At 41.3% G+C, this 25,577-nt stretch overlaps 2 protein-coding genes across 9 annotated transcripts in view; one reads left to right on the forward strand and one right to left on the reverse strand.

Annotated features, from left to right (window-relative positions):
* CMSS1 (cms1 ribosomal small subunit homolog) overlaps positions 1 to 25,577 on the reverse strand; it is a 217,674-nt gene that overhangs the window by 30,898 nt on the left and 161,199 nt on the right. The window contains exon 1 of one of the 7 annotated variants that reach the window (XM_085588675.1): positions 300 to 455. The exons of the other annotated variants lie outside the window; for them this stretch is intronic. Coding sequence (XP_085444801.1) covers positions 300 to 309 — 10 coding nt within the window. The 5' untranslated portion in view covers positions 310 to 455. Of the gene's footprint in view, positions 1 to 299; positions 456 to 25,577 lie in introns of those variants that run through there. 7 annotated transcript variants of the gene reach the window in all.
* The window catches only part of FILIP1L (filamin A interacting protein 1 like), a 183,655-nt gene continuing 158,606 nt past the window's right edge, over positions 529 to 25,577 (forward strand). For both annotated transcript variants that reach the window (XM_021545501.4, XM_021545499.4), the window contains exon 1: positions 529 to 781. The gene's annotated coding sequence lies outside the window, so the exon portion shown is untranslated. The remainder of the gene's footprint in view (positions 782 to 25,577) is intronic.

The raw sequence follows: 25,577 nt of genomic DNA on the forward strand, positions 1-25,577 counted from the left end.
CACTTTTCCAAAAAGTCGTACTTATTATAAGAGCAAGTAAAAGGAGGGGTAATTTTTTATAGTGAGAAGCATTTAGGGCAATACTGCACACTCTGCTACATTAAGGTTTTTGAGAGGAGGAAAGGCATTGGGCTTGTCATCTATGTCAGTGCTTTCTCTTTAAGATTAACAATCACAATGTGATCTCTCATCTGCACAGGCCTTTTGTGAACAGACATGCAGCTCATTTGTTTAAATGATCAACTAAAGCACATTATGAGTCAATCAGTTCTAACTACCAGGAAAATAAGCACCCATACCTAAATTCATTCGCTGCAAGCAGATGGTGGATTGCTTTTCTTTATGCTGCAGTCCTGTTCCCTTAGATGTTCTCTACGAAGAGGGGCACATACCGGGAGGTCAGTTTTCCGACAAGGTCATCTGCCCTCAGAGTATGAAGAGAATTGCACAGAATGTGGGTTGGGCTATATTTAGAGTTTGGTCCAACTCTCTGCCAAGGTCCCCCCCACTGTCTCTCTCTTGCAGCACCGTCTCAGGTTTATTCTTGCAGATTCTCAGCCCACAGAACACACGAGATTAGCGAAGTCGCTCTGAGCTACTGCTGGATCGAGGTTTTTTGCAATTTGCTAAAAACAAGTGGATCAGCAGTTCAGATGACAACTCCTTAAATCACCCACTTTTCTAGTCCTTATCTTTCTTTATTTAAGTGGATTTTCCCTTTTCAGTTGAATAAAGGGAGGAAACTGCCTGGGATAGAGCAAAAAGACTCTCCTGAGCTAAGGTAAGTTTGCTTCATTTTTGTACTGTCATTGTAATTACAGCTCAATTAATGATTCGGATCAGATATGCTTCTTCTGCTACACCAGTTTTGCATGTCAGCATTAAGGGTATTTTTGCATAATGAAATTCTCCATGTAAAAACATCAATTCCCATTATCACTGTCTATAAGAAATGGGAAAATAAAAGAGTATCAGCATGTGTAATAGAATATATACTACCAGATTTTTACCTGCTTAAGTTACTGTAAAAAGCACACAGCCAAGCCAACAGATTGTATCACCCTAAAAATGAGAGAACCCCAAATGTGTGGCTATATGCACATGATTACATATACAGGCATGCATTTAGATATGCTGAGTGATGTTTCAGCCACATTATTTGCACAATATGAGCAAGCATGACAGCAAGTTTGCAATATAGGGCTTGCTGCAAATGGCATAGATATAGGAAAAAAGAAGAATGAATTAACATGTGCTCAAATCCCTTTATAGTTCCAAAGTCGCTCAGGTCCAGAGTACAGGCAGCATTACAGATCATATTGTATTTAGTTTCCTTTCCACTGTATGCTATACACTGGTTCTGTATTGCTTCTCTTTTTAAAAACAAATATGGCTCAACAATCTTCCTCAGCATAATTTTAAACTCTTGTGATTCTTAAGGGAAAAAAAACTCTGGACAGAATACATCATTGCATACCTGTCTGTTAGGAGATCCTAACCCACTTCAGGTCACATGGCCATTATGATACCGTAGTGTGGATCCAACATGAGGAGAATGCTGTCATGTAAAGACACTCTGGAGCCATGGATTTAGCACTGGCACACACACACACTTTCTAATGCAACATGACCACAGCAAGACCACAGGAATGGTGATATGAAAAAATTGGGTAGGAAGGTCCACTTGATCCAAAGGTCCAAACACTGATGGGACAGTACCAAAACATTCTTCACAACATAATCACTATATAAAGCCTTAGCAGAAGCAGCTGAAGAAAGGCAGATGGATTCTGGATTAAAATTCAGCAAAGAGCAAGAGCAGTCACTGTGAGTTCAGCTAAGGTGACTGAGTGAATTCCTGTACTTATTTCAGATTGTTTTTTTTTAATCTAGCTGCTGGTCAAATGATGACATGCATCAGGCTGTAAAACATTCTAAGTTGTCAAAAGTATTATCTGCTGAAAACTTCTCATTTTGCTTACTCTCAACTATGTATAAGATTTTCTCATCCTTTGCTTCTGAATTTGCTTAGTAATTTATGCTTTGAGTCTTGAGTGTTAAGTTTATTCGACAGAAGTAATACACAACATCCATTCCACACAAAATACCTTCCTAGCAGTTCTAAGAGTCTTTAACAAATGAAAATTATGGTAGCATGCCATGGAACCAACTTGGGTTGTGTTGCATGTGGTAACTCAGATTCATCCAGAAGGTTTATATTGCAAGAATTTGAAGAAGAGGCTGTTAAAGGAGGGTTACTGAAGCACTGCAAATGCATTTATCAAATTTATCAGCAAGTAAAAGGCATTGCAGTATAAAATAATCTAGTGCAGTCTAAGATTTGAACAGTCTTTTATAAACAGTAGTTATACACTGATAGAAAAGGGGGAAAATACATGTTTATAAATTTTAAATGTTCAGGTTTTGCCTAAAGTTATTGCTTAATGAATCAACTTCATTTTTGTGACACTTTGGGGGATTATTCTCCATTTGCATGTAGGAAAATATTACTTACTCCCTCATCAATATTAAAGATATCAGGGATGTAGGGTTGGCTTAAAAAAAGCAGTAGTGCTGTACCTGAGCTTACTGCTGCAGCAGTCCCAACACCCCCTGGCAGATGGACAGGCTCTGCTGTGTCACTGCAGACAGTGACGGCAGACAGGCACTGGCTTGTGTTGAAGGGTCACCACACCCTCCCCACAGGAGCTGAGCCCACAATGTGTCTGTCACCCCAACTGGTGGGAGGTTTGTTGACACAGGGATGACAGGACAACAGCTTTGGAAAATGGCAGTATGATGACCAATATGGGCATGGCATTACCAGAAGAAGCTAGAAAGAAGCACATCTGAGTGCACAGGCCTCATATCAAGGTAGACAAACCTCAGTCTGCTTCTAACCTCTTTCTAGAGCCAATCTTACTTGGTGGGTTCTTCCTCTTCCTATTTTCTCCTCATGAAACTCCATTAAAAAATTCCACTACCGTGAGCTAGCTTTGTCTTGCTAAGGCATGGTCTCCAATGGGCACAATATGCCCATTCTAGTGGAGACCACCATACGAGTAAAAAACCCCTAAAAATAGTAAATAAAAAGGAGGAAATTTTTTTTTTTCTCTTCTCATGTAAGAAAGAAAGGAAGACTGAACCCCTTTATTTCTGTTAAGAGGAGGTGATGGGGCTGAAACCCACCTTCCTCCCTTGTGGTGGGAGGGCATGGCCATACATACTGGATGACATGTCCAAGGAGGAGGAGGAAGGGAAAGCTTGGCTGATGATGTATGCTGCCAGCTGGCCAGGCAAAGCTCCAAGAGGACATTCACTCACTCCTTGCCTTGGCACTGTCCCTCTCAGCTGAAAGGTGTAAGCAGGACCAGAGCCAGATGGGTAAATCCCACCAGCGCCAGGGGGACAAGTCCCACCAGCAGGCAGATGCCCTGCTCCCCTCTCTGTATTTACCTTCTGCCTCGGGGGCTTTCTTCTGGTGCAACCAAACGACAAACAACTCCCTCCCTGCCAAGCTGAATAGACAGAAACAAGCTGGGATTCTGGGGAGAGGCAAAGCATACCTCAACTCACACTGAAACAAGGATCTTTAACAAGAGGTCCTGCTAGGTGCCACAGCACCAATGCTACATGGCCCTGCAGTCAACCTGCAGGACCCAAGACTCACCTCCATCCCCCACCATCAACACACAGCTGGTGCTGCAGCTGGCATCAAGGCAGGGACACCCAAAAGGGGCTTGGAAGAGCATGAGAAGGGTAAAGGTAGCACTTGGAGTCAGTCTGTGAGTACTTGGGTGCAGCTCTGTGTGCATACCTGCATAAGGGAGGAGCACAGAACTCGATGTGAAGACAGGTGCCTACAACTGCTGAAGGAGGTCTGCCTTAAATCCTGCAGTGAAATTTTCTTTCAAAACCTTTAGTGACTATTGCCACAACTTCTGAATATACTTTCCAGGAAGGGATGGATGATAATATGCCAATATATGCTGTATAGGAAAGAGAGATACTTATAGACATGGAAAAATCCCAAAGCTATAATTAAGCAATTAATTAAATAATTATAGTCATTCAGCTAAACAGTACTTTCCCCTGAGACTTATACGTAATAAGGACAGGGAAAGAAATCAAAGTTCACACTCACAACCAGGCACATAACCCCAACTGTTGTCTGACTGCTTTCACAAATCCATCTTTCAAAAATAGGAAGGAAAAAGCCCCAACAACACAAGTTTTTCATAGGGTGCCCTGCTGGTAGAGTGATCTCGTTGCAGAAAACAGTCTGCACTGAGGAGAGGAATAGACTCATCATCTGCATTTTCTTTCAGTCTGATACAAGTATGGGGACTGACAGAAAGATCTCCAGCACTGTTTTGCATTACAGAATATCACTTTTAACTGTGGCAAATTGAGTGTTGTCTACTCAAAGCACAATAAATCTTCATGTGTACAACTAAGCACAGTAAGGCACAGGACAAGTGATGCACTGGACCAGTGAGGTACTCTTCAGGCCTACAGTACCACACTGCTTGGCAGCTGAAAATGCCAGCTCTGAACTCAGGAAAACTGCAGGCAGACACCCAGTGCCCTACTTCTTGCCCTGACAACTTTGTGCTCCCACTCAGTACAATTTTCTGGCTCTCAGTCCTTACTTTGGTGAATATTCAGGATGGATATACAACCCATTCATGTGAGAAGATGAAGGCTGTCAACTAAGACAATTTTCAATGACAATCCCACCTATACAGTGTGGCATTAAGCTATGCAGGAAGAAACAGTTAAAATCTGTGTTATAGAAAACTGACACAAATTTCTTATCTTCCATTACATATGCCTAAGTTCTTTCAAATGCATCAAATTCACAGTGACGACTCCTAATGCTAAAATGCCAAGAAGGAAATCCAACAACACTTGAGTTCTTCTGTGTCAAACACCAGAGAGTGAAATGACACATAGACAGCTGCAAAACAGTAAATTACAATTTTACATAAAATGAAACATAGTCCTGTTAGAAGAAATCCTTGGAGAACTTTCTCACTTTTCACTCATAACCAGCTCTTTAGTATACCCATCTATCTGCAGGCATTCACTTTAATAGGAGAACAGAGTCCAATCCCTAGCACAAATAACGCTGCAAAAAAATGAAAATCAGTATTTACAACATGCTTCTATTTTAGCACAGTCTTCATGCACTTTTCTTAATCACAAATAATATTGTGGGTGAACATAAGAATGGAGGCGGAAAAAAACCCTCTAAATGGATGTCAAATAATTGAGATACTCTCCCTAAAGAAACAATTTAAAAATCATGCACAAAGTACAGTAAAAATAGGCATTTTACACCATCTTGTCTGCTTCTAAGAACACTCAATTTAAATAGCAAATGAGCAGCAGCCACTCTTCCTGTCACTGCGCTTTCCTCTGCTAACACAACGCCTAGGGAAGTCATCCAGTACAGCTTGATGTATGTCCTGTCTCACAACACCTGCCTGGAAGAGGGGGACAGCAAGGAAGTCCCACTTGGGAAGAAAGTGAGACTGTGCAGGATGAGCTTGTCAGGAGATGAGAAAAATGAAGGGTTGAGATGATGCGTCAGGGCTCGTGTGCTCGAGCACCTGCTGCTGCTCTGCAGTTCCTCTCACTCAGCCAAGCCAAGGGGCTGTACATTCCTTGCTGTACATTCACCCACCCACCAGCACCAGCCCACTGAGAAGGAGACAACCAGGCTGTGATGGAGTTTCTCAACACAGACAAGTAGACACCAAGAGGTTGAAATTATACGACCTTTTCTGCAACTTGAGGCTCTTGAAGGAGGAAAACCAGAGCCTTTGTTCCCCCTTACACTAACTTTCATCTGACTTCAGCTGAGGTGCAGACCATGAAGTCTAATTATAGGTTTATTGAATTTTCCCAGAGATTGGCTCCTTATGTGGGCAAAGAATTTCACAAATCTCTTTGGGAGCCTGGATATTCCTCCATTTTTGACTTCCCTGTCATAAATGTACAAGGTGGGTTTCTCATCAAGTTTGCTCCTTGACACTGAAGCAGAAAGAAGAAATGCCAGGCTTCATCAAACAGTGCAGGGCATGAAGTGATCACTGCAGAAGGCACAGCTAGACTCTTTCCTACTGCACTCTCCTGTGACGTGTCACTTTAATAGAGCTGCTAACACTGAAGACATTTCTATTATTAAAAGTGCAAAGCTATGGTACATACTAAGTGGTCAGTATTCTATTTTACAATTGTTGATGAAGTACTACACAGACGAGCTGTGTTTCCTGGGTGTAAATGCCCAGTGCACGTGGTCAGAGGAGGGAGTTCCAGAGGATTTATTTGGATGGAAGTCAGGTGCATGTATGTGCTTTGTTATACTAAAGAGATTGGGAACATGCATTGATGCATTGAGAGGGACTGCTTAGCCTTTAGCAAACCCCTAGCACTTCTTCCACCTGTTTGTCTTACTGCAGTAAAAAAAAAAAGAAAAAAAAGATGTAAAAATATCCCTTAATGGGGTTTGCTGGAACCTAAATAACATATGTAAAGTTCTGTGGGAGTCTGGAAGTGCTACAGGAGAATGTGATAGTTCTTTGTTATATTTTGGCAGAAAGGACACGAAATCCCTTTCTCTGACACTTGAAAAAGCAAGAGTGTTTTTAAAAGTATTTTTGAGGATCCAAACCAGTTGCATTCAGATCATTAATACGAAGAACAAACCTGGAGATCACTCTATCAGAGCCACAACTCTATCACTCTATCCAGCCACAAGCTGGATGCATTTTGATTCCGAGTTACAATCTCCAGCTTCCAGTACTGACGGCCACAATCAAAAGCTTCTTTGTCATGTCTTTGCTATTCAGCAGCCTCTGGGAGAGCGCCCCTGACATGACACAAGAGAAAGATAAGGGTTAGCCTTATCCAGAGGGTTTCACTACAGCATCCAGCTCGAGTACAAGCTGCTGACAGACCCTGCAAAGCTGGGCCAGAACATACACGGGGTGGGTGGGACAGAAGCAGTGCTTTATCTAGGGCCTGAAGCCGAGCTCCAGAGACAGCCTCGGAAGGCAGATGTGCTCTGGGATCCTGTGCGAATTCTCATAATGGGAGCGAGCTCTTCCTTCAGACCCTGCCTTGCTGATTCACTACAGGACTGCTGATAAGGAAACCCCTGTGTGGCAGAACACTACCCACAGCACAACAGGGATGAGATAGACACCACATCTGCAGAGGGAGATCAGCGCCTCAGCCAAAGTTACAGAAAACAGCAACTGTAAAATATTCCATGTCTTACAATATGGGAAACAGCATAACCCTCAGATCAGAGATACTTTGTCTCTCACTGTTTGTCTTTGGGAGCAGAAAGAATGGCAGAATGACAGCAGAGTCCAAGCATAACAATAAAAAACCCCAAACAATACATTAAGTACTGTCATGATCATTTTATCCTTTTGTTTTTGTTTTACACTGAACTAATTACTTAGCTCAGCAAGGGTCAGGACTGGAAGGCTACACCAGGACTGTATTGAAGGTATAACCTTGGGGAACAATTTTGATTATAGTGAAGGTTTTAGCTGACTACATTTTAATTAATCCAAGTAGTACGGCACTCCGAATCCCCAGATATCCCAGATCGATTTGGAGACTAACATGACTCATTTTATAGTATACTTTAACATTGCACTAATAAATTCTTCAACCATTCTTTTAAATCTCAGAGATAATCTAATTTCTCTTCTATTCTTATTATAGAGGCTTTCAAAAGACATTTCAACCATACATCACTAAAATCATGTGGCTGTGGAATGCCAAATATAGCAGCAGAAATCAAATAACTCTTCAATACTTGCATTAAATAAAAAGAAGAAAGACACTCCTAATTACAAAAGAGGGGGGTTTATTTGTATTGATAAAGCATTTTAAATTCAAAATAGGTCTCTATTATAATAAAGATGAGCCACTGTAGCATTTGGTTTAAAAGTTCAGCAGTGAACTAGCATAATAATATAACACGACAAGATAAAAGCAGGATGTTCAGGGTTCAACACATGATGCAGCGTCATATACATTTTCTGCATAATCCAGGCTTAAGGGAGTCATGCTTAAAGTCTGACAAAACATGCACAGAAATACATGGCAAACAAAGAATCAGCTCCCAAATTAAGCAAGTTTTGAGCTAATGCATCGTAATACCCATAAGATGATGTAATTTATATGTTTAAATTCAGAAAACACATACATTTTCCTGTGCATTCTCCTCTGCATCATTAAATCACCACTGTTTTGCTACTGTATGGAAATGAAAATATTAACCTGCCCAGTACTCTCCTTGCTTCTAGTGAGACACTGCAGTCCCCAGTATCAGTGAAAGGTCACCTGCAGAGGTGGCTACACACTGTCCCCATCCAGCAGCAGTAGTAGATACCAAATCTTCCTCCAAGAGGCATGTAAAAACCAGAAAAAGATCCAGACAATGTGAAAGCAACAAGAAAACCTGTGAAGATAGTATTCAAGCAGAAAGGGCTAAACGCAAGATAAGGGCAGCCAGCACATACCACTGACAGTGGCAGTGGTGGCAGGAAAGCAAATGATGGCAAGAGATGTGGAGCTCTAATTCTGAGGCAGAACAGTTCTTGTTATCATGTAGAAAATGCTTTGTTTTCTCCCTCTCCCCTTCTCAGCAGGGTGAGCTGCTGCACCCCTGCTCAGGGTCTGGACAGCCGTGGTTCCTTGGTCCCTGCTAGAGGCACTGTCACACAGGGGTGCAAACACTTGCTCCTGGCAGCTCCTATCCTGGGAAGGGGTACCAAGTCCCTCCCTGCTACACCACCAGGCCAAATGCAGCCCAACTCTGCCAGCTCTTCAGTGTTGTTTCCTAAATCTTTTGAAAAGACAAGCACTGAAGAGGCTAGGAGAAAGAAAGAGAAGCTAATTCACATGTCCCTTAATCCCAGTGTATCCATAAAGTTGACAAAACCCAACCCAATTAAAACAAAGTATGAATTAGATTAGTTTTCCAGGGTGAAACTGTTCTGTGCAGGATAAAAAAAGCACCTCTCACTTCTGTGCAGGAGCAATGAAGTAAATGTGATTCAAGAGAATGATAATGGATTTCCTTTGACAACAGGCGAGGTACAGACCTATGCTCACATCGCTAGCAAGGCACCTAGTTCATTTTTTTCTGTTTGCTTCTGCTAACCCAACAGTATCACAGATATTCTATTTTACAGTTGTCATTATCCCAACAGTTACAGTAATAATTTGTTACAGTAAGAAATCACATAATTGGGTATAGCTAAAGGCATTCCGTGGAGCATGCAAAGTTATTCCAAGTTGGAAAGCAGCCATTCATGCATAGCAGTAATTGTGAAACCAATGCTTGAAGAGCTTTAGGACTATAAACCTAAACAACGAAAAAGCATCAGATTATTACTGTAGAACAGAGCACAGAATGTGACTTTTTATGTGGAGCAGCAGTCTGCACAGATTTGCAAGCATCAGTCTTTTGGGTTTGGGGTTTTTTTTTGTTTTGTTTTGTTTTTTTGGTTTTTTTTTGGTTTTTTTGTTTCACACTGGGCAACCAGCTGAGTATTTAGTTCAGGTTTCAGAAGAGCTTGAGTGATGTATTTAACACCCACTGGGCCACCACTTACACCGTGTTCAAGCCAGCAGGAAAGGAGCAGCTGCTATTGCTCTCCCTGCCTCAGGTTAAGCACCAGGATTGGGAACCCTGCACCAGGAAAGTGTGAAAGTACCAACACTTACATGCCGCTGCCTCAAGTGATCTAGAATTCCCCTCCTAGTTTTTTATTCTTCACTCATGCCATATCTTTTAATTGCATCCAAGGATGTGGAAAGGTAAATAACAAGGTGCACTTCACCTTGGGCCAACCCTAAAAACTGCAAGTTTGCATAGCCAGAACCTCAGAAGGGAGCCCAAAAGAGCTCGAGCCTACCAAGTTCTGTCACTCCACGGCTCTGAACAATTCTCTGGCTAACAAAAAAAGAGACGGGACAAAAGCCTCCAACCTGCATACAACACAGAAAATATTCAAGAGATCAAACAATTCTCAACTTCCAAATTGAAAAGGGGAAGCAGAAGTGACTGCAGAGGATTTTAATTCAAAAAACTGCTGGTGTTCTGGTTTGTTGGTCAAGACTTGTATTAGCATGTATTTAAGCATACTTGTAGTCTGCTATACAAGGGTGAAGAAAAGTTCCTTCTACTATATTCTTGTGTTCAGTTGTGGGGTCATTTTTCTAAGAGAGTTTTGAAGTGTACAGAGCCAGGAATTGGACATGATCACACATCCATAGATCTGTGCTGCATTCAACACAGTCTGCTACAAGGTGTGAGCAGCTCGGCTGCAGAAGGAGCAGGAGTCAATCCCAGCCTGTCTGGGATGGTTCTTGTGGCTCCTCTCAGGAGGCCAAGGCAGGCAGCTGCTGCTCCTCACGAGGAGTGCTTGCTGTGGCATCCCAGCAGATCAGGCTCCATTCCCACCAATCAATACTTTATTAATCTTATCTGGAGCAGACACTGCTGACGCCCAGCTTCCTCAGTGTCTGGAGGAATAGCAGCTGTCTCCAGCTCAGCACAAGGAAATGGGATCTCTGCATGTATATCAAGAAGAAATATTTCTTAAGGATTCAGAATCCTTCCCCTCTCCTTTTCCCTATGCAGTGTCAAAGTAACTGCCTGGGATTCGTATGCCACTTCATGGCTCTGCAGTCCAGGAGCAACACACTCCTTTCTTTATCCTCTGCTTTACAAAATGACTGTGCCACTCTCTCTCACACAAGGACGTGGCCCCAACAACCCATACATTTGAGGTTTTTTTGGATGGATTACATAAGGACTGTCTTTATCAGACCAACAGAAGGAGATGCCCAGACTTTGCAGCCAGTGGAAGACAGGGCAGCACACCTCTCAGAGCACAGGAATGGACACTAAAGAAAACTACTGTACTCAACAATTCCTTAAAATGTACCTCTAAGAAGTGCTTCATGTTCTTTGTTCTAAGGTTCAACAATTTCTATGGTTCTTTTCATCAGCTGTGGAGCATTACAGACAAGAGATACCTCACAGCTGCTAATGCTGTAAATAAAATAGCTCATTGCTACTGAAATACAACCAAATTGAGACACAACATCTAATCTTGAACTTAAGAACATGTTTATAAGGGGTAGCAGAAAAGATTCATATTCATCAGCCCTTCTTAGAAGTGATCTTAAAGAAATTGATGGCAAATTACACAAAAAAGGGGAAGAAATGGATTTTTACTGACTTACAGAGCTTTTGAAACCTTTAACCATCTCAGAGATGTTCTCATGGTTGTGTAGACATGGCACAGACTGGTGCATTACAAAAACATGGCTTGACAGGCAGATTAACTCCATAAAATCCAAAGAGCACTAACTACTGTAGCTAATTTTCCATCAGAAATTTGTTTCTTTGACCAATTTTGCATTTCAAGCTGCAGTCCAGCAGTAAGCTGGTTTATGAACAGGCATATTAAGACACACCTATCTTGCATATCTTATCCTCTCAAGAAACTCAGGGGTCTCTACTGTGTCAAAATTACATGTGAAGAAGCACTATTTTAAAATAAAAGCATTGCACTCCGGGGTAAAAAGTTATTTCCAAACAGTTTTCGAGCCCCTAAATCAGGAACTGAGCCTTTCCTAGCAAGTGGGAGAGTTTTCTACAATTCAAAAGGTTACAATCAAGTGATAAAAGCAATCTGAAATGTCTCACAAGCAATCATTTTTACCATAGAAAGTGACACACCACGTTCAGGTCTAATAAAAGCGCATCAGTTATTGTTATGAAAAAGACTCTAATTTGACCACTGTTTTCCAGAGGTTTACAGCACTAATAAATCCATATTTGTGTCATTAATCTATAGAACTAATGACCAATACGAGTGCAGTAAGTGGTGATTAAAGCAATAGAAATGCCCCATTATACAGATCTTATTGCTGTTGTGTGTGGAGGTACTGTGTGATAAAGCAGTATTAACTTCAAAAATTGTGCTCATTTTACACAGCTGGGCTCCCCAGTAAAAGCTGGATTTGGATCATGTTAGTCTAATAATATGTTCTCAAGTGTTATTTTTTTTTAATTGGTAATTATAATGAAACACTGGTTGAATAGTATTACCCTCACCCACTTACACCATCAAAACAAGATGTCAAATTTGGTTTGTCTAAAGCTTGATTTTGGCAAAGCAAGTCATCTGTACTCTCAGGTACTGTTTAGAAAGCAATATTAGCAGACTGAGCCATTTACTTTCTCAAATATTGCACTTTTTACATTGCCATACTTGCCACATAACTTCAGCCATGGCAAATAAAAATCTGTCATAAATCTGTGTTTGACAGGGCTTTCTATGCCTCTTGGAGCAGGCTGATCAGTTTTCTATGCCCTGGTATGAAGTACTTAAAAAAAAAAAAGATTTCCACGTAGAAAACTAAAATGTATCACACATCCATATTCAAATTCCACAAACCTACTCACATATATTTACCTGGCAAATATGTATGAAGGTGCTTTATCATAGCAACAAAGGAAGGCTGGATAAGCACTTATATATCTCAACAAATTAGCTTTAGCCTATGGGCTTCCCCACACTTCTGTCTGGGTTTGACCCCTACAGTCACGTATGTATTTCTATTAAGATACTGTCACTAAGCGTTCATCACAAGGCAATGACAATTAGTTCCCATTAACTGATTTCAAATTAACCAGAGGTCTTAAGAATCTGATGTCTCACATACTCATGTAGAGTTGGAGTCAAGACCTGCCTCTTTATACAGGATAGAGCAATTTAAATATACACTAGTAAGAGAGTTGGATTTTAATAGTGTAAGACACATTATTTGTCCAAGCAAAAAGCACAAGGGGAATACAATAAAAACAAAAAGAAAATAAACCCCCCAAATGTGGCTGTTGAAAGAAAATTACAGTTGATGTTGATACATGGGTTCAGAGCTGCTGCCAAGGTTATAGTCATTCTGAATATATATTGGTTGTTCAGCTTCTACCCACCAGATTTAAAGAATAAACAACATATAGGTTTGCATAGATCTGATACCTCATGCAAAACTAAACAAGTTGTTTGCTTTTTTTGTTGTCTTGTTTTGTTAAAAACAACTACCATTCTGCACGTGTGTAGAAAAAGCCACATTTTTCAGGAGTCTTTTAATCAACTGTAGCAATTTATAAACCCATTTCAAAAATAAATATTTAGAGGTCATGTAAGCAATGAACTCAGAGAATGGCTGAGGTCCAAGCATTGTGTAGACTGAATTACATGATCCTCCAGACATTCTTCTGCCCATGTGGTGCCATCAAAGAATTCTGTTTTTTTGTTTGTTTGTTTGGTTTTTTTTTGTTTTTGTTTTTGTTTTTTTGGTTTTTTTAAACATCATGACAAAAATTAGGAAGGAAATAGAGAGACATATGAGAACTATAACGTGAGACAGGAATAATGCAAGAGGGGTCATATCCCATCACTCAAACATGGGCCAGCAGAAGGGAAGGAATGAGATAAGAAAAATCAGAGCTGCAATGGCAGCCAGGTCTTTTCTTGGAAAGAGCTTAAGAACAAAATTAACCAAAAACAACCATCACATTTCTCTTCAGACATCAGCTACTCTCTGTACTCTCCTCACCAGTTTGGACATGACTTTTACCAGGAAACCACCTTCAATTGCCCATTTAGACTGTGAGGTGCTTGAGGAAAGTGCTGAGGATTTGGCTGTCATGCCAATGTTAAATGTTGTTGGCAAAATACTTTGCTCTACTAATTACCTTCCTTCAATTAAAAAACTTCCTGGGGGTGACCAAGGAAAAGGGGAAGGAGAAGCAACACCTCACTCTTGATCTATTATCTGCCATTTCAGACCACTGGAAAACTCTAGAAAAGTGCTGTATCTCCTTCAGTTTAAATATGAGTACAAGAGACTGAAGTACCTTGATTTTGACAGCCACACAGAAGATTCTTCTCTGGCCTGGCCACCAACCATGCCAGCAATTTGCAGCAATATTCTTCCTTGGATTATGCTGCTAAATTAGCTGCAGATGCTTCTGTACTCAATCTTTCCTTAGCTGTGTGCTTCAGAAAAAATGAACTGGAAAAGTCTGCTTCATCGACTCTGTATCAGCCACAAAAAACTGCATGAAACCATGAAGTCAAGCTCAGACACCCCTGGAGAATTCTAGAGCATCACTGTCACATCCTGACTTTACAGTTTCATCCACTCAGCTGAAAGGACATTTAAAACCAACATTTCTGGGGACAAAGAAAATCCCATTTCATTCTTCTTTCATTGCTGTAGTGTGGCTGAAATCTTCTATTCTCAGAAAAGCCAAAAAATAAAGAAATGCTGGTATATGCAGGGAAGTTTTAGCCTCAGAAGTGGATTTTCTCACAAGAACTGTTGAGCATCTGAAGATATAGGAAAGAACACTATTACTTCTCTCAGCTAAAGCAATTACTAACATGATTATATTGTCCCCTTTAAGGTTCATTTGCACAAAGGGAAGTGAGTCTACTAGTACATAACAGAGTAAATTATCACACGTCCATAAACCTCTCATTCTAGAACTGCCATACACCAGACTATCATCATGAAAGCAGATCCCATACTCAAGCTGAAAGCCATCTAGGGCCTTCCTGTAAACCTGAGCTCTATTTCAGACCCTGAGATGCTGTTTCCTAACAGCATGACATGAGTCATTGTGCTGACAGTGAGGCTGTTTCTGAGAAACACCATTGCACTTCCACGCCTGACTCTTCTCCTGCTTCCTCAGGTTTACCTCCATATCTGAAAAGCTTTTTTGGTACCCCAACTCATCCTATACCATGAGCTAGGACCCTAAATGTTAAACCCTTAGTTCTTCATTCTAAGTCTGAGACTGAGAATCTAATAAAACCCAAACTATGCCCTGAAACTACAAAATACAATTCTTTTCCCAGCACCTTCTGTATATATACTGGAAAAATGCTACAAAGCTCATCAGAAGAAAAAGCCAACATCTCTACAAGTAGAGTGAGATTTCAGAGGGCAGCCATAGTCTCTAGTGAGACTAAAATATGCCAGAGCACGGGAAGATGATCTTCCGCAAATCACATGCCAAGTTAAATCACAACACAAAGAACAGTATGCAAATCTCACTGATGTGGTAAAACATCTGCAAGCCTATGTGTGGCTTTTCTGCTTATTTATGTGTCTCTATATCTCATTATTTTTCATGTGCTGGATAGGCAAGACTGAATTATGCTTCTCCCAAACTTGGGAAGTGTTACATGTAACTGCTCGTTATTTTCAGGGAGTGAATTACCACCAGAGTGGGAAACATACCTTTGAACAGCCTTTGTTCCTCTCAAATCCTGTGTCTTTATGCTTGCAGTTACTGTATTTCCCTTAGGGTTACTAGAAATAGTACCATATTTCTCTTTTTTCTGAAATCTTTTTGTGGTTAAATAGGGCAAATCATCCCTGTCTCTCACTGCTTATAAGGTTGTTTCTCCAAGTGCTGAACTTGGGTTACAAGTTACATCACAAAAGAAAACAAAAGCCACCAAGCATCCCCTATAGTGCTGGTGGCACAGAAAGAGGGAAGCTCAAACAGGCAGGGAAGGAGAAGATGCTGTACTCCTCCCTGCTTTTTATGTATAATATCCCCGTGTATGTGTAATATCCCCATTTCTCAGGACACTCTTGGTGACTGCTTGTCTCACAGTATGGTTCCCACTGCACACTCCTTTTCTTTGCTTCTTAGGGAATCAAGATTTATACATGACAACCACAATATGTCTGTGGGTATGTCTGTGTCTGTGCGTTGATCCCAGAGTTTCTGTCTTGGCCCACAGCCATTGAGCCAAGGTTTGACAAAAAGCTGGAGAAAGCAAATTCCTGCAAGTTCTTACAAGTTTTGTGAAAACAGGCAGGAAGGCATTTCTATAATTATCTTTGTGAAAGGCGAGGCTGGCATGTGCAATCCCAAAGAGAGGGTAGCATCCCAGCAAATTCCTCAACCATGGGAAAAGTATCCACTGAGACTCACAGTCAACCACTGGACACAAATTTGTAGGCAAGTAAGCATGTTCAACCCCAGAGCTCAGAAAACTACTCATCTGGCTAGGCAGGCACTGCAAAACATAGCAATTTGAATGATTTATTCCATTCTTTCTTCTAAATTTTTCCCAGCATTGAATCAGGAGGGAGCAAACTGGTGGGTGACACACATTTGCTACAGAGCAAGGATCTTTATAAAAGCAAATTTTGTATTTTCCAAATTAAACAGAAAAAAAGCCAATGACAGGGTGTGGTAAGGGATCCTGCTTGTTTCTAAGCCTCTTTTCAAACACTTTGCATGCATGTACTCAAATACAGAACAGCATCCATTCTGAAATAAGCACCAGGGTAGAGCCAGTGCATGTGTCTTGGGGTAGCTAAATTTACTTTTTCAAGGTCTGTATTTCAGAGCACAGATACCTATTATGAACGCTTTCATCACACATCCCTGGTCAACACTGGCTGTGACTGCTTAAGTAAAGAGGAAGGGGAAGACTGAGCCCATCATCACCCTCACTCAAGTCATGTCCCTTTCACTGCCCACGCACAGTTCAGCTGCACAAACCAGCCTGGCAATGGCCCTTTACTCAGGCTGCTTACTGCTCACCCTGCTCGTGATGGTCCAGGGCAGTCACAGAGCAAAAACAAAGCACTCACCTGGGAGATCTGCAGGTGACTGGAGGAAGCAGGCTGTGAGAAAACTAGCCAGCAAAAACCACAGCAGGAAGACGGTGCTTGTACAAACCTTATCACCCCAGAGAATACTGCCCTGCCGCTGTTATAACGAAGGGGAAAGGACTTCCCACTGCAGCTCACTGTGTGAGGATGTAGCCCCAGTACAAAAGGATGTGTGAATATGCACAGACCAGATATGCGCAGCCGTAAGGAGTTCGGGAGCTGGGCAGGCACATGTCACACACGGTGCCCACAGCAGCAGCAGTGGTAGCAGCACAGGCAGCACAGAATGGAGGACAGGAGACTCAGACATGTGACTGCACTGCCCAGAGCGTCTCACCAGTGACTGGGAACTGAGCTTTGACTCATGCTCTATTGAACTTTCATCGTCCCAGAAAGTGAATATAGTGTGGCAGGAGAGCTGTGCACTCCCTACAGCTTTGTCCACCTACCCCAACTGCAGCAAATCTCACTACCTACTACCACCATATTCTTTCCACCCCACAGACAGCTTTCTTTCTTCCCCCCATGAAACTTTGAATGTTATTTTTCACAAGTCGAAATTACCAACAGCGATAGAATTCTTACACCTCTGTTTCAAAAATTATTTTTAAAAAGCTTTATGATTGCACTAAATATATCTCTATCTACTCCAACCCTCTCCACTCAATCCCTATCTAGAGATCATTTAATGGGATTTATTCCATTTATTTTCTAGTTTCCCAGGTGATGACATGACAGACCTTCAACCTGGTCTTGTGCAATCAGCAAAGGAGAGGTCAGTGAATTGGCAATAACAAAGTATTTGAGAGCCAGCAAGAGGGAGGGGGAGTTCAGATATTCAACAATAATGTGCTAGCACAATTGCATCTGTCCCTCCATGAAGACTCCAACATAAGTAAAAGCTTCAGGAGCAGATTCTTCACCATAATCTCCTAGATTGTTTTGATGTGGTTACTTAAGCACAGTTTGATTTGCTTGCCTTCATCTGCAGCTGGGATCTGCAACAGGGACAAAGATCTGGCGCCTGAGGTCTAGAGAAGGGACCAGAATACAACAGGTCCTACACGTCTGTGAAACTTATCATAGGCAAGCAGGCAAGCATCTGAGTTTAATTTCTTGTCCCTGGTTTTCTGTTGCTTTCACATTCCCCAGGTCAACTTCTCCTTTTAGGAATGTGGGATGAACATGCATTTCTTGCCAGCTCTCACAGATGAGCTCAGTTGGTCAAAGCAGGGTGGTAAGAATAAGCAGGTTGTGGGTTCAATCCCCATATGGGCCACTGACATTACAGTTGGACTTGATGATCCTTGTGGGTCCCTTCCAACTCAGAGTATCCTGTGATGCAGGAATTCAGGCATGTCTGCCACCACCAACATGGGCACAAGTGCCTCTTCTACAACGTGCAGTGGGAAAACCATTTCAGCAAAATTGCTCTGGCAGGGCTGGGTCATACTGCCAGTGAACATGGGTTACAGGGAGCCCCTGAGCAAGTCAGATCCCTGATGAGAAAACGTGGGCCTGAAAGACATGCATGGGAGGCAAGGGAATGGGAGACCACCTCTCCTCAGTAATACGAGATTCTGAAAAGGCTGATGCTTGACATTAGAGAAATGCAAGGCTGAAACATCTCTTTCTAAAAAAGCCCACCATGCATGGACTCCTGCATAGCAACATGAAACTCCTGTGTAGGGAGTCCAACAAAATACAAACTTTCTCAGCACAGGAGAGTCTTGATAGCTCACCAGTACGTGGGAATCTATATTAAAGAAAAAAGCAGCAAAGTATTTTTAAAACATCAATTTAAATCCAGAGCAGCTCTCCCTCCTCAGTAAGGCTTCAGTGTAGCTGCTCCTGTTAGTGAGGGACTGGCAGAGGTGATATTTCAGGCCTATTCTTCAGCAGTGCTCTAATACTCCTGGCTCTGAATCCAGCCTGCCACTCAGCCACCTTGCTCTGTTTGCACACAAACCCAAGTTGAGAAACCTGAGGAGACATTAGCAACTCAACACTCACCACAGCTTCATGCTGTGGTCTGCCCAAGTGGCACAGGCTCTTAACCACAGCACGCTGTGCACGCTAATCCCTCCTTGATACTTCATGTCAGCTCCCACTGTGAATCAGCACAGAGAGCAATGGATTTTGGCTTAACAAGTGGACTCAATTGCACTTGCACTTTTTGGTCTGAGAGAGATTATCATTCCTACCTACATTACACAATGATCCCGACAGCAATCCATCAGCATCCTCCAAATGGTGTTCTGCCAGAGCTAATGTGAAGCTAGGGGTGTCCCAGCTGAGACTGCCTGAACAGCTCAGCCATTCCCTCCAGGGGAAAACACCAGAGGGGCTGATGTCATTTACACTTTACCTGAATGTGTCGAGCAAACTTGCTGGCAGCCAATCACAACACAACAGTGACACTTTAAAAGAAGTGTTCAGGACATGCTTTTCATTACCACAGTCAATCCAAACACAGCATTGCCGCCTCCACCCTATCCCCCTGTGCAAGACTTTAAAAAGCTAAAGCAATAGCTACATCTGGATGATGAAAACATTCCATTGGGAACTGGAATATGCTGAACACTGCACAAGAACATGAAGTTGGATGTTTTCTGTATCCAGAAGTGGTTTTTCATAACATTTTAGACTTCCTAATTTCTACACTTCTTTGAAGTTCAGGTCGAGAGTGGGGTGAGCCCCCAATGCAGTGTGGCACAGAAATGTGTGCAGCTAATACAGAACAGGTAACAATTCCTTTGACTTGCCCATCCAGAAAGGCCAGATACTTTGAGAGGTACCCATGGCATTTGCAGCTGCCTGATTGGAGGAAGCTGTGGATACCACTCTGTTCCAAGCAAGGCTGCTTCTCACTCATCTAGACTGGGAACAGCTCTTTCAAACTCTCAACATCAGAGAAAGCTTTTGGAGGCATGACTGATCTTAATGGATGTGCCAAGAAACCAAGAGCTCTGCTGTTATGGAGGGAGTCACTTATCTGCAGACAAGACACTGTGCAGGATCATTTCTAAAACAAAGTCAGTTACTTCCGTCCAACTGGTATCTGAAATCTGCCAACAGCCATAAGAAAAGTACTCAAGGGAAAAAATAGGGGAGCACAAACATGGGGATTAGCTGAAAATAGACTGTCTTTTTTTTATTACCATTAGTATTTTTAATTGCAAATGGACTCAGACTACATTCTCCTAGTGATAATGTAATTTAAGCAGTCTGTTATTCAGCATTGCATTAAATCAATATTCTGCAAAACGTTAACTTCCATGCCAAGTTCCATCCCCAATATACTTGTTCCAAAAAATCCGCTATATTTAATCCCAAAGTTTATGAAGCAGATAACAAAAGCTATTGCACTCAGCTCTAGAGAATTACTTGCCCAGTTCTCTTTAAATCTCTACCGAAAGTCCTGCTGGTATAATATTTAAGACTTTAGTCCCTAAAGCAACATTTTCCGTATGACCTCAGGCTTAATATTACCTATGTTGTGTCAAAACTGCTCAGACATGTTGATGCTGGCATCAGCTCAAGTTCTTTTAAAATACAGTTAAGATGTGTAATAAATAGAGAACAATGAAGTCACCACATGAGAAAAAATTTCAAAAGTTACCGATCAGTAAAACAGATCTTGCACAGAAACATGAGCAATCATTTCAAAGAGTGGCTGGGTGCCCTCCTCTCTCAAAGCTTGCTCAGCCATTTAGCTCTTCAGAGTACTCATGTCACCCTTCAGCTCTGCCAGTTAGCTATAGATCAAGGATGAAGATACAGGTTAATATAGGACCTGAGAGAGGTGAATATATTTGAAATTCCATCTGATCCTTATCAAAGGAAAATATTCTTCAGCCTTACTTCAGAGTGCAAGAAGTTACCAAATGCCCCTGAGGATGATGGCTCCCCTTCTGAAATAAGGCCTCCCCCCACAGCGACACCACCAGCTCCAGGTGGACTATATGGGTTCTCCATGGGATCTTCACCTTTCAATAGTGGCTCAGAACCAAGAATGTCCCTACTGAAGAACAAGGGCGGAAGGGCTGAATCCCAAGATAAGTAAGCAGCAGAGCTGATCTCATCTGCTGTTCCCTAGGGCATTCCCTTTAGGATTGCATGAAGTTCCTGAAACACTATATGAAAAACAGACATTGAGGTTTTACTATTCACAGGCAGGAAGTAAACAACATTTAGCAGGAATTAAAGCCACTTATTCAGGGAAATTTAAAACACAAACCCCACAAACAAATCATGCTGGGGTTAAAGCAGTACTTTAATCCAATGAGGGAACACAGGAGAAACCGGACACAAGAAAATCCACAGTTGTAGGCATGCACACACATACACCTGTGAAGCAATAGAGAGAACTAGAGATGAAGGTAACCAATGTTCTTCAAGAAACATGGTCACTGCATTAGAGTACTAAGAATTAGTTTGGTCTAGATCCATTCCCAGAGAAGTCAGTAGAAGACAAAGAGCAACAAAAACTTCCAGAACAAACAACACATTTCAGTGGGCAGAAAATCAAGCTTATGATGAGCACTTCTGAAAGTCACCATCCTACATGCATGCTCTGCTGAGAGAAACCTGTTTGAGCTGTCAAAACATTGCAGCTTTTGTCCACTTTGGGATCTGTCCCATACAGGTGAGTCTCCTCTGAGTTTCCCCATTACTATGTGAAAGAAATCTACTGTACAAAGTGTGCATTTAAATAGTCCCTAATACTGAAGATTATCTTTCTAACATGCTGCAGACATTCAGAGGAAACTAACTGGGAAATAAAAGGTTTGAGAAACATCAACCATACAGAAAAAAAGCACAAGATACATATGAGGGGCCCAGAATTTCATATCTATCACACTGCAGCAAGCCACATTCTTTTATTCAAATCTTTTCACTTTTTTCCTACTGTGATGACCTTGAAGACAAGTATCTGCAGGCCTTAAATCACACCTCAGCTGCCTGAGCTGCAGCATTAGGACCCACAGATGAAGGCAGCTGGCATTGGTCTGCATTCATATAGCCTGTGACAAGCTCATGTGGACTGCACTGCAAACAGTACAAGCCCTAGATTGGTCTAGTGGTCCCCTGCCCCAAACTGGCCTTGAGATCAAGTTAAACTAGAACAACCAGATCAGGAGAACATCACAGAGCAACTATTCCAAGGAAAAGGCTTTTGCTTGGGTTAAACAAATTTACAGTGATCTTCCCTAAATATTTCTCCCGCCTCCACTCTGGAGAGAGTATGCCACCCCAGTATGTTGCAATTTGTTCCAAGCAGTTGAAGACTAGTGAATACTCAGTACTCTGAGATCAACATTTTTGTGTTTTCCTCCCTTAGAGGCAAATGAACAACTAAGGAAGAAATCATTTTAAAAGTACAATACTCAGTGCTTATATAATGTCAGCAACTCAAAGAGGTGCACATACTTTTAAACGTACTTATCAATCACAGTTCTAGAAAACTGAACATGCCTCTACTCAGCTTTCCACAATAGACATCAGTTTTTGGCAAAAAAAAACCCCAAAAATCCTGTTTTTAACCAGTACCAAAAGAATCATACTTTTTAGGACCTTAGAAAGATGAAGAAAAACAGCTTTTGATCAACTGCATCTAATGTAGCCAAAGTCTCACAGCCAGCTAATAAAAAAATCATTCTCTTGATGTAGCCAAGCTGTACTACACTGATATCTGGGTATTACCCTGGTGCTGGAAACACCTAATTCATAAAAATCTGGAATTCTATTCAAAAGCTGATAGGACACATGAATCTCAAGTGACAGGCACACCACAGACAGAGCAGAGAGAACATCTTGGTTTTGAGTCCACATATTAAAAACCATAAACATTTACAGTAGATTCTGCAAGAGAATAGACACATACTCCAGGTCATCCCAAGGCCAACTCGCTGCTCTGGCCCCTGGATTTATAATTCTACATATAACTGAAACCAACCCAGCTCAAAGCGCCATTGTGAAAACCCAATATACTCAAAAGCTGCTCCATTTCCATATTCTCATGTCCTAAAAGATGGGCAGAGAACATGACAAAAATATTAGGAATTGGGTTTTAGGAACTGTGATCTCACAGATGAGAACAGGGCAATTTCAACGGAAGTCAATGAGATCACAACGTGACACTCAAAAAATACCTTCAATCATAAAATCCCCAGATGCAATGCCTATGGCCAACATTTATATTAGCCACACGTGCATTATCCTGAAAGAAGGTTTTAATTATTTTTATAGTGAGATAATGGTCCCTTGATGATTCTAAAGTCTAGTAGCATGTAGCAATTAAATTTCATTCTTGAGAAGACATTAGCAAACATCTGCTACTTTGAATCTATACAAGAATTAGCAATTTTTCCATTTCTTCACAATAACAGTGACTTATCCACAATACCAGAAAAGCTACTGACAAGCTACATACAGAATTTTGAGGAGAAAGCAGGGGAAAATCTTATCTGGGGCCAAGTGCAAGCTGGAAGTTTTACACTTTGCCAGTTGCAAGAAAAATGGGAAAGAAAACACTTCATTCTGTAATAAAGTATCAGCTTACACACTTAGCAGAAGGAAACACATTCTTCAAATCAGCCAAATCTGACTTTCATTCAGTGAACTAAAAATATATCTAGAGAGGTTTGTTAATATGGTTGACCTCAAAATTTGGAACTTCCTTCCTTCCAGATGCAAAAAAGCTCAAAATTACACATTTTCAGGTGAGGATCCAAAGGCCCCTCTACTGTCTATTCCCCACAGAAGTTAATCACCAAGCACTAATGAACACAGTCATAGCTTGAAACTAAGGAAACACTGTTATCCCCACGTATGGATAGAATATTGAGCACTTAGTCCCTTCTGTGTTTTTTGGGATACACTTTACAGAGAATATGCTTTTTCCCTAACAAACATAGTTCAGAGTTGCAGTTGTTTGACTTACCAAATTGAAAGATTAGCCAGCGTATTAGGACAAATTCCTGTGACAAACTGATTTTACACAGTCATTGATGTACTACTGATCTTTCATTGCCAGGGATCAAGAATGCCAGCAGGATTCTCCATGCACAGGGACACCACGGGACAGAACTCCAGCAGCTTTCCTTCTTGGGTGACCCTTAACAGTAATCCAACATAATGTGCTTACAACACTTCCAAGTGCCCATGTATAATAATCTGGCAGATTATTCTCTGTCCTGTTGTTTTTCTTCCAAATAATTTACAGGTTTGGATTTTTTTTATATAACATCAGGATAGATAGTGAGTGGCTCAATAGCTCCCCTCAGTTTTTGGCTATGTTTGTACAGTACAGTAAAAGGAACTGCTCTAAAGTGGGCACACATTTTTAAATTAAAAGAAACTTCATGGGATCCTACCCTTGATCAGCTAAAGAATTCCTTCAGTTGTTTTGATATATGTGGGGTCTATATAAAACCATTTGGAAGCAACAGTTTCATCCCAAAGAAATGACACTTCTTTTATTGGCATGGTGGTGAGGAATGTGGAGTTACAAATCATGCAATCATTAGGAATAGCAGAGATCTCAAAGACAAAATCTAAACAAATGGACTAAGCTTTTCTATAGCCACTGGGAAAGAAAGTGAGTATAATTATGTAGGAACAAAGCAACAGTACAGCTATTATTCAGTGCATAAACCCTGAGCAACTTAGTTTCCTTATGCAATGGTTAATTCAGAGGAGCAAGACAGTCCCTCTATCTGAAAACTTTAATCCAAAACAAATTAAAATCCTAGGAAATGTAGCAAACGGTTTAAAACACATTCTAAATAAAAACAGAAAAATTTATGCCAGTCTTAAAAGAGACAAGGATGGGTTTTGTTTAACTGCTTAATTTTGAGGCCAAGGCTCATTTGAATATGTATTTAATTAAAACTACAAATGAGGGGAAATATATTCACACGGTCTATAACAATCTTGTGTATAGCTAATACATACTTCTAACAAGGCTGCTTCGCTCTACTTTTAAGCTGCCCCTGAACTCCATCCTTAAGGAGTAAGATACCTTAAGATGCCTTTGCAGTAAAAAAAGATGGTGAAGTTTGCAGACTGACTTCACATTACATGGAAAGAGGAGCTCTTCACAGCTGGCTCACAGTAACACCTTCTGATCACTTCTTGGCATGTGTAGAGATCCACCACCTCTGTAAGGCATGAAGAAACAAGATGTGGAGGGGAAAAGCCTACAGGTTAATGTGGTGGGTTTTTCTAATCTTTCATTCAGATGTGACAGAGAGACACAGCTCATTATGTCCAAGACAGTACACAGCTCTGACCTGCTTGTCACATAAAACCAATAAATTGCCTTCCTAAGGAAGTAGCACTAACCTAAATAAATTGTAGGCTGGAAACATCTTGCATCACCATGTCAGGACTTTTAGGTCATGCAGGGAGGCAAGTGCATTCAGAGCCAGGTCGGCAAATGTCTCATTCATGTTTCTAAAATTCAAATTATGTGGTATTTCACAAACCTTTTTCTACTGAAACATCTTAGTTGGTTCATCCAGTTAAAAACCTGTGGGATGAAACTGTGATACTGTGAAGGAAGTAAATTGCCATCCATTTTATTAGGAAGGAAGATGAAGACATGGGAGGATGCCCACAAAGGCAGTAAAGGAAGGTCTACCATATGTAACTGTACTGCTCTGCACTGCTGTGTAATCTAGTATAAAACTGGTTCTTGTTTTCTCCTTAGTCCCTCATCCTGCATCAGGCAACTCTTCCCATCCTTTGTGAATGATCCAAATCATTCTCAGCTCTCTCACACCTCAACCTTATTAGCTCAGCTAGACTACTGG

The sequence above is a fragment of the Lonchura striata genome, chromosome 1 (genome assembly GCF_050655825.1).
Source record: "Lonchura striata isolate lonStrDom1 chromosome 1, ASM5065582v1, whole genome shotgun sequence".
Lineage (NCBI taxonomy): Eukaryota > Metazoa > Chordata > Aves > Passeriformes > Estrildidae > Lonchura > Lonchura striata.